General features: G+C 47.5%; 1 protein-coding gene across 1 annotated transcript in view; it reads right to left on the minus strand.

The window, feature by feature from the left end:
• TENM4 (teneurin transmembrane protein 4) overlaps positions 1-15,014 on the minus strand; it is an 848,025-nt gene that overhangs the window by 69,242 nt on the left and 763,769 nt on the right. Inside the window, exons 21-24 of the mRNA XM_081537618.1 lie at positions 11,631-11,750; positions 5,971-6,232; positions 3,112-3,379; positions 173-316 (exon numbers count right to left, since the gene is read on the minus strand). Coding sequence (XP_081393744.1) covers positions 173-316; positions 3,112-3,379; positions 5,971-6,232; positions 11,631-11,750 — 794 coding nt within the window. The remainder of the gene's footprint in view (positions 1-172; positions 317-3,111; positions 3,380-5,970; positions 6,233-11,630; positions 11,751-15,014) is intronic.

Raw genomic sequence — 15,014 nt, forward strand, 5'->3', positions numbered from 1 at the left:
AGCGGTTTGCCAAGGAGCATTTGTATTAACCCTTCTGACCAATGGATCACATATGAGCCTATGGAATTTGAAGTGTGTGTGTATGTGTGCTTTTGCCTTACAGGGAACAAAGCACATGAGACAAGACTCACACATCATGGCCTGGCTCCTGGAATTCTACTAATCCACTCACCGCTTTGGATGTTGAGGGCATGGTGCTTGTCCAGGCTCCATCCGCCCAGCTTGGAAGCATCGATTTCATAGCCCTGCAGCACTGCTGTTCTTTTCTCCCACAGGATCAGATCTGGGCAGGATTCATACTCATAACCCACAGAAACTGTAGGAATAAAAAGGCACAAAACGCACACGTGAGCAAAGCCTCTTCTTTGGCTTTAGATCTGCATGCTAGGCCCCTGCTTGTCTTTGGTTCAAAAAGAAAGAAGGATCAGATTCCTAAGTGGCAACCAGATCTATGTGCAACACTAACCCAGGGAGGCTGAGCCTGAAATCCTTTTTTGGGGATCGATGGTACATCATTGTGAAGTGTAAGTGTTAGCGGCTCAGACATGTCTGACTCTTTGCGATCCCATGGACTCTAGCCTGCCAGGGTCCTCTGTCCGAGGAATTCTCCAGACAAGAATACTGGAGTGGGGAGCCATTCCCTCATCCAGGGGATCTTCCCGACCCAGGGAACGAGCCCATGTCTCCTGCATTGCAGGCAGACTCTACCATCTGAGCCACAGGGTAAGACCTTGGTGCATCATAAGGAAATGTTAAACAAATGTTCTAAATACTTTAAGGACCCATGTCAACTGATTCCAGGGAAATAATCTTTAGTATGGAAAGTACTTTAGGTACTAAAGTCTTCATGCAGTGTTATTCATAATAGTGGAAAGTTGGAAGTAATCTAAAGGTTGAAAGGGGATGAGAGGTTGAGCAAACTAAGTGCATCCACTTGAGGAATATGCAGCCACTGGAAATTGTGGTTATGAAAATCATGGGTGACATGGAAAGTGCTTAAGGGGTAATGCTGAGTTAAAGGACTGGTTATATATGGTACTAAATCTACGTTAAAAAAAACTTACATGAAAAAAGAAAGGATAACTTTATTTCTATTTTTTGGCCATTTATCACATTTTTATTGATGAACACAGAAATACTTAAACAAAGAAAAGAAATCCAAAATCACTGATAATGGATACATGGAAAAGGAGCTCCTTTAGGGTACTTTGAAAACTGGAAGTTGCTTTGAGGTCTCAAAACTTGAAAATCTCTGGTTTCACTTCTGTTTCATAGATCCAGGCCTTCTTAGGGGATCACTGGGGTGCAGGCTAACCATGGAGGGCTCCCCAAGGCTGGGTTTGAGAAAAGCCCTGTGACCGCCCTATGGAAAGGGACTGGCAGAGGCAGGAATGCTGTTTCTTCCAAGTATCTTTCTGGGAAGACACTACTTTCCAGGGGGCAACACCCTGCCACATGCTCAAGACGGGAATTAACACTTGGGCAGCTCTTTAGAGCTTCCTTTAGGTGCCAGGAGAGACTGCTGGCTCCCCATGGCCTGAGGGACTGCGCTGGAAGCTGCTTTTGTGATCTCCTCCATGTGACCTTGAGTCCCGCAAGGAGCCACACTCTGCTTCTTCCTGGTCCCCAGTCATCTCCGGAAAGCAAGCCTCAGCCCCAGTGTCTGTGCAGAGAGACCTTGACTGGCTTGTGAGCACTCGGTGCTCTCACGTCACCTGAAGAGGTGGCAAGGCTTCATTGTTTCTGAAGAGACCACAGAAGCAGTTTGGTTTCCAGAAGGAACCGTGCACAGCAAGGGATGGCATCTTGGCTCCCAGTGTGCCCAGCAAGGAGGGGGCGGAATGCAAAACTGCAGGCGAGCTCTGGGGAAAATCCGGCCCAGCTCCTTCCCTGTGTGGCCCTGGCAAGCCCCCTCACCTCTCTGGGTCTCGGCTTCCTCGTGCAGAATAGGAGGATGCTTTCTGACTCACAGGGCGGTTGTGAGGATAAACTGAGATATCAACATACAGAGAGTTCACCTCCTGGAGCAGATGTTCAACAGATCCTCTTCTTGCCTGCCTGCCTTGCTTCCCTCTCCCTTCCTCTCCTTTCTTTTTACATTACTTCTTCTCTGCCTCCTCACTCTGCCTTTGCTGAATCTAGAAAGGGAATGAAACTGGAGCAAGGATCAAGATGAGGACAGAGTTCCAGGGCTGTTACTCTAAGTGCTTGGAGGATTAGCCCTGCGGGGGTTAGGACTGCTGTCAGTCCAGCTCTGAATCCTGTCCGGGACCCTGCTCTAACCCAGAAGCTGAGATGAACAAGCTGAGCTCAGAGTGGGGCTGAGACTGCAGATGAGGCCGTGGTCACCTTCTGCCACATCTCAGAACAACAACAAAAACAAACCAACAATAACAGTAACAAAGAGACAGACTGGAAAGGAGGTAAAGAGGCCCAAAAGCCATTTTGATAAGGGAAGAACTTTAGCTCCTGAACCTCAATAAAACTGAAGAACCCAGAAGTTCCATATTTCTAATGAGTCAGTTCAGGCCCCATGGCTGTGGGGGGACTGGGACAATGTCTACAAGGCCCTGTCTCTGTGGCACCAGCCTCTTTTAGCCCATCTTATGCCACCACAGTGCTCTTCAAGGACCTTTTTGGTTTTGTAAACCCCTTTCTCGGACTTTCCAAGTGGTGCTATTGGTAAAGAACCTGCCGGCCAAGGCAGGAGACATAAGAGATATGTGTTTGATCCCTGGGTCAGGAAGATCCCCTGGAGTAGGAAATGGCAACCCACTCTAGTATTCTTGCCTGGAGAATCCCTTGGACAGAGGAGCCTGGTAGGCCTCGGTCCCTAGGGTCTTAAAAGAGTCAGACACGACTGAAATGACTTAGTATGCATGCACGCAACCCCCTTTCTTAACGGTTAAATTTTCCATGTGCTGTCCTCTGAGTACCTTCTTTTAGGTCATGGATGGTCACTGAAAGCTCCTGATGGCCAACTAGACCACAGGCATTTCTGAGATGGAAAAGGGGGGGAGAAGAGACAAGGGAAGAGGACCAAGAGCCCGGTTCCCCCAAACCTTCCTGTCTTCTGAGGACGGCGCTGGGCCTTGCGGTGGGGAGGCTTACCGAAGGCTTCTGAGAGCCCGAACACCTTCTGGTTGTAGACGTCCGTCTTGTCCCAGATGAAGTAATAGGACAGGTCTGGGGCGGCGGCAAACCACTTCCTGAAGAGGCGGCCCTCGACCGCCACCATGAGATGCACCTTCATGAGGTTGAAGGGGATGGTGGGGTGGGTGAGGCTGATCCTCAGGACAGATTTGTAGCCGGGGGTCCGGCTGCTCAGGTAGCTCAGCCTCATCTTGCAGCCGGAGATGGCGATTTCCTCCTGCAAAGCCTGGAGAGACAGATCACGGTGGGTGACCGTCACGGAATCACCGGCAGAGGGGAGGCGGCCACAGCCCCACGGACTCTGGGTGTTGGAGGGGCAGAGGAGGAAGCAGAGAAGGAGGAGGGGGAAGGGGAAGGAGGAGCAGGAGCCAAGAGAGCGAGGATACGGAAGGGGAGGATACGGAAGGGGAGGAAGCAGACTGAGAAGATGGAGTGGGGGAGGAGGACAAGAGTCAGAGGCCTGGTGTCCGGGGCCCACTCTCAAGTGGTACATCCCTGCCTCGTTGAGCCTCTGTTTCTTCCTCCTTTCAACAGGGACGACAATGTTCAAATTACTGCATTAGTGAGAGGATATGATAATGTGCGTAAAAAATACTTATCATAACGTCACTTCTCATTCACTAGCTGTGTCATCCCAGAAGACCCACAGAACCTCTGCATCTCAGTTTCCTCACTGGGTTAGTTTGCAGACCGGGGAAGGTCACGTATATAAACTGCCCAGCACATAACGAATACCCAGCAAATGTTTCTAAGTGGGATGATGGTACTACGGCTGTTGTGGCTGCTGCTGCTGCTGCTGGAAGCAGGGGGCATGCTGAAGACAGACCTTGCCCTGGAATCAATGTGGAGAGCTGTCTCAGCGAGAACTGCTATCTCTCAAAACCTTCCTAAAGTAAGCTCTGTTACAAGTGACTTTCCTCTTCAGGAGAGTAAACAGAGGCTACGAGATGTTGATGGAGCCATTAGGCAGGGCTGACAGTATAGGCTGCCAGGGACCAGCAGCGAATGGCCCCAGCTCACCAGCAGAAAGAGGGCAGACGGGCTGCACGGAGCCTGTGTGCTCCAAGGCTGTGCCGGAGGAGCAGCCTGATGGGGAAGGCAGTGCTTCACCTGCTTGTGCAAAGGGCTCAGCTCCAGGACAGAACGCTGAAATGAAATGCCAAGACGCCCAGGCATGTGGCTGAAGGGGAGAACTTTTATCGGTTTGATGCTCTGGGCTCTGTTTCAAGAAGGGGACGTCAAATCAATTGAGGCTAACGTATCCATTAAAAGGACAGTGATTATTTTACTCTCACATTCATGGGGGAACTGGGCCTTCATAAAGAAAGGCCTCTTCTTTTCTGTCCATGTCATAGACGGGAATGAATTCTCACTGGTGCTCCATTCTCCCGAACACACGATGTTTCCGGGATGGGGCCTGTACGACAGCAATCTTCCCCAATTTCAGCTCACAAGTTCTAGGCAAAGCAGGGCTCAAGTGCCATCCTGAAGCTCTCATACATGTTTATTAATACTTTCCTTAACATACCCTTTAAAATGCACATCTCCCTGTACTTGCAAAGGTTAGCCAATGACAGGACTGGGAAAACCCAGATCTCATGTATTTCATGATATCTGATAATAAGCAAGGTTTGTGACCCAGCCAGGCTTGTAGACATTCAGCCCAGGGAGCACTGTAAAGAGTAGGGGGACCCTTCACCTCATTTGTTTCAAAGTCCCTGCTCCTGGGAAGCTGTCTTGCTGGAGCCAAACCAGGGCTGAGTAACAAACCACTCCTCTCCAGCAAGCTCCATCTCCACCAACAACCATCTCCTAAGAAAGGTCGGCCTGGTGGTGGAGACAGGAGACAGGTGCTGAATCTCTGAAAAGGAGTGAGATTTCAACAACGAGAATTCCCAAATGGCTGCATTTCCTTCTTGTGCGCTGTGTCTGAAGCCACCCAACAGGGCATGGCAGAGAGATGTGCCTGCTTAGCCAGGCAAGAAATACACACACGGACACGTCTAAATGCCCCGCTGCCCCGACACCGGAGATCATTAAGCTGCCGATTGCCAGAGCTCTCGTGAGGCCGGTGGGACGGCTGGGGCTTCTCCCCTAGCTTCCGCACTGTCATCCTTTGTCCTCCCCAGCCTTCCTTTCTGCCATGAGAAACTGGGCTGGAATGGCAAAAGAAATTCAACTCCACACAGCTATGTGAGGCAAAGAATCTATCTTGATTTCTATCAGATTAAAATGCATTTTTCCAAATTACTTCCTTTTAATGATCATGGAGTAAAGCACTTACATGCACAGATTTGAGCCACAGCACTCATTAATTGGCCTGAAGGCAGCGTATAAAATAATCTTCATAATAATACTGGTTAAAATCTGTTGAGCACTTAGTAGGTGCCAGATATTGTGTGAGGCATCTCATACACGTTTTCTCATTTAATCTTCAGTGTGATGCGAACATTTGGGACCTCCTGTCTCACTCCTCTTGGTGGAAATTATCATCGCTATTTTTAACAGAAATAGTGAGAGAGGGGAGATACTGGAAGTTGGGGAAAGGGGACGTAGAAGTGAACTGGATGGCAGAGTGGAGAGGGAGTGGGGATTTATTATATGTTGGAGGATGCCAGGCACTTTACAGGGCTCATGTGTACTAAGTGCGTAACGGGGTGGTGGTCAGAGCCCGACACCACACCGCCGTGGGGTCTTGGCCATCGTCTGCTGGGTAGTGGGCTGATGACTCTCTCTGTCCCCCGTCTCTGAGATCCTCCCCCACCCCCTAAATAAAATAAAAGCATGGAGAAATGCAGCTCAGAAACCTGGGTGTACCTGGATTTCTGGGACAATGGGGCCCTTCTCTGCACAGGAGCTGGCAAAGGACGTCAGTGGGGAAGGAGACACGACGGGGTTGGGGCGGGCAAAGCTGCTCAGGTCACAGCTGGGAATCTCATTCTCCTCGTGCCGCATGACGATGGTTTCCATGACGAAGAAGCGATCCCAAGGCAGCCAGAGGGTGTGCTCCTGTGCGATGAAGGGGGCCCGCTCAAACCGCAGGATGATGGAGACGCCGCCGTTAGTGACCAGGTCAAAGCTGTTTGGGAGGGGAGGGTGCGAAGGAGAGGAGCAGCACCCAAAGGAGGAGAGAGGCAGAGAAAGGAGGAAAAATTACACCAAAGGGCTTGAGCACTTGCTGAGGGAGACCCTAACACCTCAAAGACCTGACCACAGTCATGTACAGTGACCCAGATCCCGGAAGGCATTATTTTTTTGAAAGTGATTCACCATAGAGAATTTGCCAAGACCAAATAATAATCTGCTATGGAGAACCGTTTTCCAGGACACAGGACTGCTGATGAGCCTCTGCTGTGGTGCTCCTGGTGCTTAGGGCCTCTTAGACCCGAAGCCCAGTGAAAATTTATCAGATAAAGCAGAGCAAACCCTGCCCTGGCATTAGGAACCCAAAGCTTAGTCCTGGCTCTGCCATGGGCTACTGTGTGATCTTGGGTAAGTCACTTAGCATCTCTGATTCTCAACTGTCTCATCTGTAAAAGGCAAAGGTTCCAATAAATTCTTCTTAAGTCATTAAGATTCTATGACTTCTCTGTAATCTTAGGGCTTCCCTGGTGGCTCAGTGGTAAAGAATCTGCCTGCCAATGCAGGAGATGCAGGTTCAATCCCTGCATCAGGAAAACCCCTTGGAGGAGATAATGGCAACTCACCCCAGTATTCTTGCCTGGGCAATCCCATGGATGGAGGAGCCTGGCAGGCTACAGGTCCACGGGGTCAAAAAAGAGTTGGACATGACTGAGCAACTCAACAACAATAGCAACAATAGTAATTTTAACTCTGATTATGATGTTCAACCAGGCTTCTGGAGTTACAAAAGAGTGAAGTAGTTTAGAGAAGGGCACGGTTAGAATCACTGTAACTTAAGTGAAAGGGGAACCATTAGACGGGGTCCCAAACTCCGAGGTGAGATGAGATCTCTGTGGCAGTGTCACTGAGAGATGGTCACCCAGCCCTTGTTCATCGCCCCTTGGGGATGGCCAGGCACTTGTTGGCAGCTCTGCTTTTGGCTCAAGCATCTTAATTCCTATCACCTGAAGACAAACCTGGCAGGGTACTTGCCCATTCAAGCCTTGGTATGGAGCATTTTATTTTTTAAATCCCAGGAAACCGACTTCCCATTTGTACCCCATGTTTCTGACACTGCCCCCAAGTGTCTGAGCTGGGGGCTCTGCAGCTTTGTGGTCAGAGACCAGGTGAGCTCACGTTATAGAAGATGGGAAAAGAGGCCCAGCGGTAAGCCAGGTACATCCCTAGTTCCCCAGGCTGGGTCTGCTTTGTCAAGTAGAGTGGGTGGCTGCTTCATAAGACCTCACGTTCAATGTGCAACAAGATTAATTTCAGAACAGAGTTTTGTCTCCTTCCCCCACATCCATCAAAACAGAAACTTGAAAATCAAGTAACAGCTGAATCACTGGATGTGAACGTCACTGCCATCTGACCTAGTCCTCTCTCTGAATCTGATGCTGTACTTCCTTCTACAGAATCACCACCAAGGAGCCAAATTCCTAGTGATGAGGAGATCCTCTGCCCCCAGGAGGACTGTCTCATCTCTGGTTAGTTCTGGCTGTTAGTAGACTTTTCTGGGGGAGGGGAGTGAGCCTGGCTCCCTCTCCTTACAGCGCCTTAGCCACTAGGCCTTGTTCTTCCTGCTGGGGTGACTTCAAACTAGTCTTCCTCTGCCTTGGACAGTCCTCTAGGACTTGGAAACACTGATCCTGTCCATCTGCCACCTCCTGGCTCTGATGTCTCCTCGGACAGAGTCCTTCAACTCTTACTCTCAGGATGCATTTCCAAGGCCTGTCCTCATCTTGCTCTTTTGGATAGAGGGCTTCTGCTAACTCCTGGCCCACTCAGGATTCCAGTCCCCTCCCCGGGCCCCCACTGCACCATGAACTCTCCTCCTAAGAGCCCACATCACTGTGCACTGGAATCCCACATTCACTCTCAGACCCAGGGACACCAATTTCACTCAGTCTCTCCAAACTTAACCCAGTGTTTCAAGGTTATATGAATAGTTTATAGAATGAATGCATGAGTGACACTGTCAATTTCTTCTGAATTGACTGTACACTAAACACCCTAAGTTCTTTCCTCCTTTGGCTATTACTCTAAGTCAATTCAATGTTTACCTGTGCTGTTGGTTTTTGAGACCCCACCACAGGACCTCATTTTCATCCCAGATAAACACACCTGGAAGGATTAGCCTCGTTGCTCCAGTCTGCTCTTCTCTTTTCTAGAAGCTGCAGGGGTTTTGCACTGAACTAGCATCAAATCTTGCTTTTGGTAGATGGTGCCCTTGGATTTGGGTCCCCAAGCTCCAAAGCCTGACTCTTCTGTGTTATGCTAAACCTTTTTATCCATTTTGCCTGTTCTTCACTGAGCCCCTTCTAGGTTCATGTAACCTCTGTGTAGAGGAAGTTGGGTACCCCATCCTTCAATACATAATGATAGAGAAAACCCTGAGAAGGTGTTTATTTTTAGCTAAGAGTTTAGGTGTTGGCTTTGTTTGAGGAAAACACCCAGGGAACAAGTTCTCTGTCACAGAAATGACAGCATTTGTACTTTGACAGGACATTTTTTTTTAACACCAAAAACACTTTGTATTGGGGTACAGCCGATTAACAATGTTGTGGTAGTTCCAGGTGAACAGCATGATGGAACATTTTCAACTGTCAAGCAGAACTGTGGCCTGACTTACAAGCTCCCTTCACACGAGGATGAGTGTGGGGAGGGAGTGAAGACAGAAAAGACACTTTCTCAAGGCCATGAGCCAGCTGAGGGGGGCGGCTGCTGCCAAGAGCCAGGCCCACTCATCTGAAGGGAAACCTTGCTGTGGACATGGGTGTGATTCTGACCTCAAAGGGAAGGCCTGCTTCTCACATGAAGCCCAAACTTAGTGACGGCCAGTCAGAGCACTGCTACTTAGTCCATAAGTGATTTACATCACCTGTCTGAGCATCAGTCTCCTTGCATGAGATGAAGTTGGTGATCATTGTTACTTGGCAGAGTTATTAATTAGACAGATGAGATAATGGATGAGGGAAGCGCTGGGCTCCATTCCCTGGGCTTTGTGCTTCAATAAGTTCTGAGCTGCCTCTCTTATCTGCCATTCTTCTAAAATTTTTCTTCATGACTTCTATTTTCCATCTTTCTAATGATCTGTTTGGCTAGCTTCCCTGCTACTGTTTTCTGTTTGTGAAATCTTCTTACGACTTGAGGTCTGGCATTTCAGCATGGTGTGTGTGTGTGTGTGAGGGTGTGTGTGTGTGTGACAGAGGTGGGGATCTGGGCAAAGGCAAAGTGCCTGCAGCAAAAGTGAGGAATACAAAGATGAATTGGACCTGGTTCCTGGACTTGCGTATACTATTATTTCCAGGCTGTGTCTCTAGCCTTTCAATTTCTCCTTGGGCGTGAGAGGTAACAGAGAAAGCGAGTCAGGGACAAATGGGAGGGAAATTGGCAAGATGCTGCCCATTCACATATAACAAACAGGGCTCTTCAGAGAATAAGTAATGCTTAGAGAATAAGTAATGACTTTCCCATGCATTATGTAGTGTCTGAGATGGGAAGAAAATGTAAGCCCCATAAATGCACTGGTAAGAACTGTTCTGAAACTCGAGCTCTAGGTTATGGCAGAGTCTGGCTACTCTGGTGTGATTTAGTTGGCTGGTGCAGGAAATACAGCTGACACTTACCGCCCAGGACGGCCACGCTCTCATGCAGAGATGGCAGGGACGGCACAGGAGGAGGACTCAAAGCCTGGAGGTGCTGAGTGGGCACTGCCCAAGGCCCACCAAACTTAGTGGACACTGGTGTGTGTCTTATGGACCTGTCCTAACCAAGCACAGTGAGCCGAGGATGGATGATTTGCCATCTCACAAGAATGATGGACAATTTTTTTTTTAATTAAAAAAAAATGTTTTGGCTATGCTGTGTGGTATACAGGATCTTAGTTCCCTGATCAGCGATTGAACCCCTGCCCCCTGCAGTGGAAGCATGGAGTCTTAACCACTAGACTGCCTGGGAAGATTCCTGGACAAGTTTCATGGCAAAAAAAAAAGCAGTCCCCATGACTCCTTTTTGATGACTGTTTCACAGCAGGTAATAATGTAGTCAGGATACCTGTTGCCTACGCTGCTCACATCTGCCATTTCCCTAAAGCAGGCAGCCCAAAGGTGGAAGGTGGTAAAAACACCAGGAGGAAGGAGACTTTTCTGTGCTGTAGCGCGAGTCTACACTGAGGTGCTTCTGGGGATCGGTGGCCTGGCCCTGGGAAGATGCCCCCTGGCGACCGGCCGCTAACCTCTTCCATTCACAGGGAGGGGGAGGAGGGGGGAGTGGGCCCCCCATGCCGAGCATGCCCGTCCCATCTAAGCGGCACACATGTCTGCAAACAGATGAGCTTCTACTTCATTATCACCTCGGCCAGGACACGTTCACATCTGAGATTGGATTAAAGAGGCGCTAAAATCAATCAGGCTGGAGCACAATTTCCAACACAGAGTGAAAATCAACCTTACGGGCCCACACTTAGCCAGATGGACTGCCACCACCTGATTTTATTAAAAATGGAGGACTTGTCACCACTGACAGCCTAAATATCCCACTTTCCCCCTTTCCCTCCCCTTCTCTCTGAAATAGTCTTATGGCTTGCACTGGAATCATCACCTTCCTAATTTGTAATTCTAATAAATAGCTAATATTTACTGTATACTTACTATGGGTTAGATCCTGAAGATACAGGGTAAACCAGAATGGGGCAGGGAACTAAGATTTATTAAACACCTAGTATGTGCATGGCGTTTGTCTATCAAAGAATTGATTACTTACCGCTGCTATGTAAGAATGATAATATTAGGGACTATTTAACTGATGAAGAACATGAGGCCAAGAAAGGCTTGGAGATGGGTCCAAGAACACATGGCCAGCAAATGGGGGAGCTAGAGTGGTTAGAGAGACTTCACTTCATTCAGGCTGGTAAACTAAAGGTCCTCACAAGGATCTGAAGGTCAGAGTTCAGTTATCAATCAGTGGCTTCCATAGACTTATGTAGTTGCAGATGGAAACCATGCAGCAGGAATGCTAGGACTTTAGGAGCTGTCTGGTCTGTAGAAAATGGTCCATGTGACAGTATTTTATATCATAAGCTATGAAATAGGAAAATATATGTAAGGTACCGAGTGCTTACTCTGAGAACCAAATAAGAAAAAACTGCTTAATTTAGAGCCAAGGTGACTCAGTACAGAGTCAGCTACAAGACCTCACTCACAGCAAGTGAGTTGCAGGGTTGGGCACATGCATGCAGGTCCTCTGACTCCAGGTCCCATCTTCTCTGCACAATGTCATTCCAGCAGCAGCTACATTGGCAAGACCACGAGTACAGGGTCTTTACTAGCTCTGGTTGCCAAAAGTCCTCTTACCTGCCATCCTGCCTGCTGATCGTGTATCCAAAGAGAGGGTTATTGACAAAACTGATATTCACACCAACCAGTGGGGTCCCATCCGATGTCATGACTTGACCACGAATGACACATGCATGCCTGTGGGTAGAAGAGAGAGAATAACATGACCTACTTATGATGCTAGAACCTTGGCTAGCAGGTAAGAAGACAGAAGGCAGGTCACTCAGATATATCTCGGCACCCAGGGGCTCATGGGATCTACTCAAGATGAGCACTACTTTTTTATTTACTGCCTCAATCTTTTTAGATTGGTACAAAAGTTAATGTGGCCTCTGACTGTGAATTTTAAATCATTATAACTAGGCTCAAATACATCTTTATTAATCAAAATAGAAACCATTACAACGAACACATTTTTGCTAATGAGAAATAAGTTTGTTTATTCCTGTAGTGTAAAAATCTGTGCTTTGGGATTCAATGAAATATTGGAAAGCATTTTCTGTCTCCTACTGATTGTGGAAGTGTTTTTCCTGCAAAAGTTGTCAAGATGCCTGAAGAAGTGATAGTTGGTTGGCAACAGATCTGGTGAATATGGTGGATGATGCAAAACTTGATAGCCCAATATGTTCAACTTTTGAAATGACAGTTGTGCGATGTGTGGTCAGGTGTTATCATGGAGAATTGGGTCCTTTTAGTTGATCAGTGCTGGCTGCAGGTGTTGCAGTTTTCGGTGCATCTCATCGGTTCACAGAGCATACTTCTCAGATGTAATGGTTTCGTTGGGATTCAGAAAGCTCTAGTGAAGCAGACAGACCAGCAGCAGACCACCAAACAGTGACCACGACCTTTTATTTTTTTGGTATAAGTTTGGCTTTGAGAAGTGCTTTGAAGCTTCTTCTTGGTCCAATCACTGAGCTGGTCATCACTGGTTGTCATATAAAATCCACTTTTCATCACATGTCACAATCTGATCGAGAGATGGTTCACTGTTGTTGTGTAGAATAAAAGAAGATGACATTTCAAAACAACAATTTTTTTTAAAATTTGTGGTCAGCTCATAAGACACCCACTGATGGAGCTTCTTCACCTTTTCAATTTGCTTCCAATGCTGAATGACCATAGAATGGTCAATGTTGAGTTCTTTGGCAACTTCTCGCATAGTTGTAAGAGGATCAGCTTTGATGATGCCCTCAACTGGTCATTGTCAACTTCTAATGGCCAACCACTGTGCTCATCTTCAAGGCTCTTGTCTCCTTTGCAAAACTTTTTGAACCACCACTGCCCTATACATTTGTTAGCAGTTCCTGGGCCAAATTCATGGTTGATATTGTGAGTTGTCTCTGCTGCTTTATGACCCATTTTGAACTTGAATAAAAAAAATTGCTTGAATTTGCTTTTTGTCTAACATCATTTCTACAGTATAATTATAATAAGTAAAGATAAGCAGCAATTAATAAGTCACTAGCAAAATACATAAAGTGAGGAATATGCATTAAAATGATATATAACATAAACCACATTTATTTCAGAATGTATTCCAATATCAAACGGCAAAGTTCAACAGTGTAAAACCACAACTACTTTCGCATTAACCTACTAAGTCATCAAACTGTCTTCTAAAGAATTATTATTGAGAAAAATTTTCAGATGTCTCACTTAGAGGTTATCTTCTACGGATACTGTAAAACGCTGTAAGGAGATAAAACTGATCCAAGGGGACCATACAGTATAGCTGTCTGTGTTGCATTATTACTCAGTCGTGTTCAGCTCTTTGCGACCCCATGGACTGTAGCCTGCCAGACTCCTCTGTCCATGGATTTTTCCAGGTAAGAATAGTGGAGTGAGTTACCATTTCCTTCTCCAGGGGATCTTCCCGACCCAGGGATCGAACCTGGGTCTCCCACATTGCGGGCAGATTCTTTAACCACCTGAGCCGCCAGAGAAGCCCTACAGTATAGTTATGCATATGAATTTGGAGTCATGTGACTTGGTCACAGCTTGGTCACAGCTCTTTGATTCTGTTTTTCATCCATGTTCAGGGTAACTCCATACATGGCAATGGTTATTACTGGCACAATAGTCTCATTGGAAGCAGACACTGAAGAAAGTGACCAGGATGGAGGGCACTTCCTCTCACCTGGCACAGAAGAAAGGCAAAAGCTGAGGTCCCCTTGGAGTGGGTTCTGGAACCTGGCATCTCTCCCAACACCACCTCCCTACTCTCCTTCTATATTACAGGCAACAAGCCATCTGCTTTTCCCCCAACTTGTCAGGCAAATGTTTAAAGCCTTTGTGTCTGTGCGATGTTCTGCCATCTTCCTCAGAGGTCATTAGCCTACAACCCTCTCCCCACATTCTCATCCTTAAAGACCCAGCTTCAAACAACACCTATTCCCTGAAGCCTTTCTTGATGCCCCTAATGAGAACTAGTCACAGTCTCTTCCGAAACCTGGCACAAACCCCTTGATGCCCTCCCACACAGTACACGTTTTTCCTCTCCACTGGATCACCAACTCTTTTAAGGCCACAGTCAAGGTCTACTTTTTTTTTTTGTCCTTTCTCTAGAGCACCTGGAAATGCCTAACTAGTACCAGGTGATTGCGTGTGTGCTAAGTTGCTTCAGTCATGTCTGACTCTTTGCGACCCCATGGACTGTAGCCCATCAGGCTCCTCTGTCCATGGGATTCTCCAGGCCAGAACACTGGAGTGGGTTGCCATGTCCCTCTTCAGGGAGGTGACTGTTTAAACAAACATAAACAGTGAACTGAGTAAATAAGTGAACCCAGATCATCTAGAATGATGTTTTTCAAATATTTCATTAACTATCTTCTTAGCAGATGCTATTTTATAAGGATCCCCAAGTGGAAAACCACTAAAAATAAGATCTCCGGATGAAGTAGGGGTGGGGTAACCTTTTCCCCTTGGGAAGGCAACTCTGTGGAGTCTTACTGTTTGGAGAAGCCAGAGGAAGTCTAGTTTGAAAATCACCGAGTTAGCGTAAGAGGAGGAAACGCGGTCCAAAGACTGACGTCATGGTGTTTGCTCCAAGTCACACAGGGAGGTAGGGGCAGAGCCAGCCCTGAAGTCCAGGCCTCAACTCTGGGTCCAGCTCTAGACCGGTCTGTACACCACGGCCAACGGGTGGATGTGGAGATGCTCACTGGTGTCAAGGTCCTAAGGGATCAGGGCGCTGGGGAGACAGCCCTCGCGGACAAGACAAATCTTAGGCAAAGATGCAGGCGCTGTTGTCCAGACCACCTTCTCCATTCACCTTGGTTTGGAAGGTTTTTTTCCTGACGTGGGGAAGAGCTAGTGATGAGGCCAGTGCGCGTTCATAAAAAAAAAAAGATCTCAAACTCTGCCTCTGCTTTATTAGGTACCTACATCTCTAGCTTCCTAGAG

The sequence above is a fragment of the Giraffa tippelskirchi genome, chromosome 10 (assembly GCF_054371585.1).
Source record: "Giraffa tippelskirchi isolate mGirTip1 chromosome 10, T2T-mGirTip1v1.2.pri, whole genome shotgun sequence".
NCBI classification, from domain to species: Eukaryota; Metazoa; Chordata; class Mammalia; order Artiodactyla; family Giraffidae; genus Giraffa; species Giraffa tippelskirchi.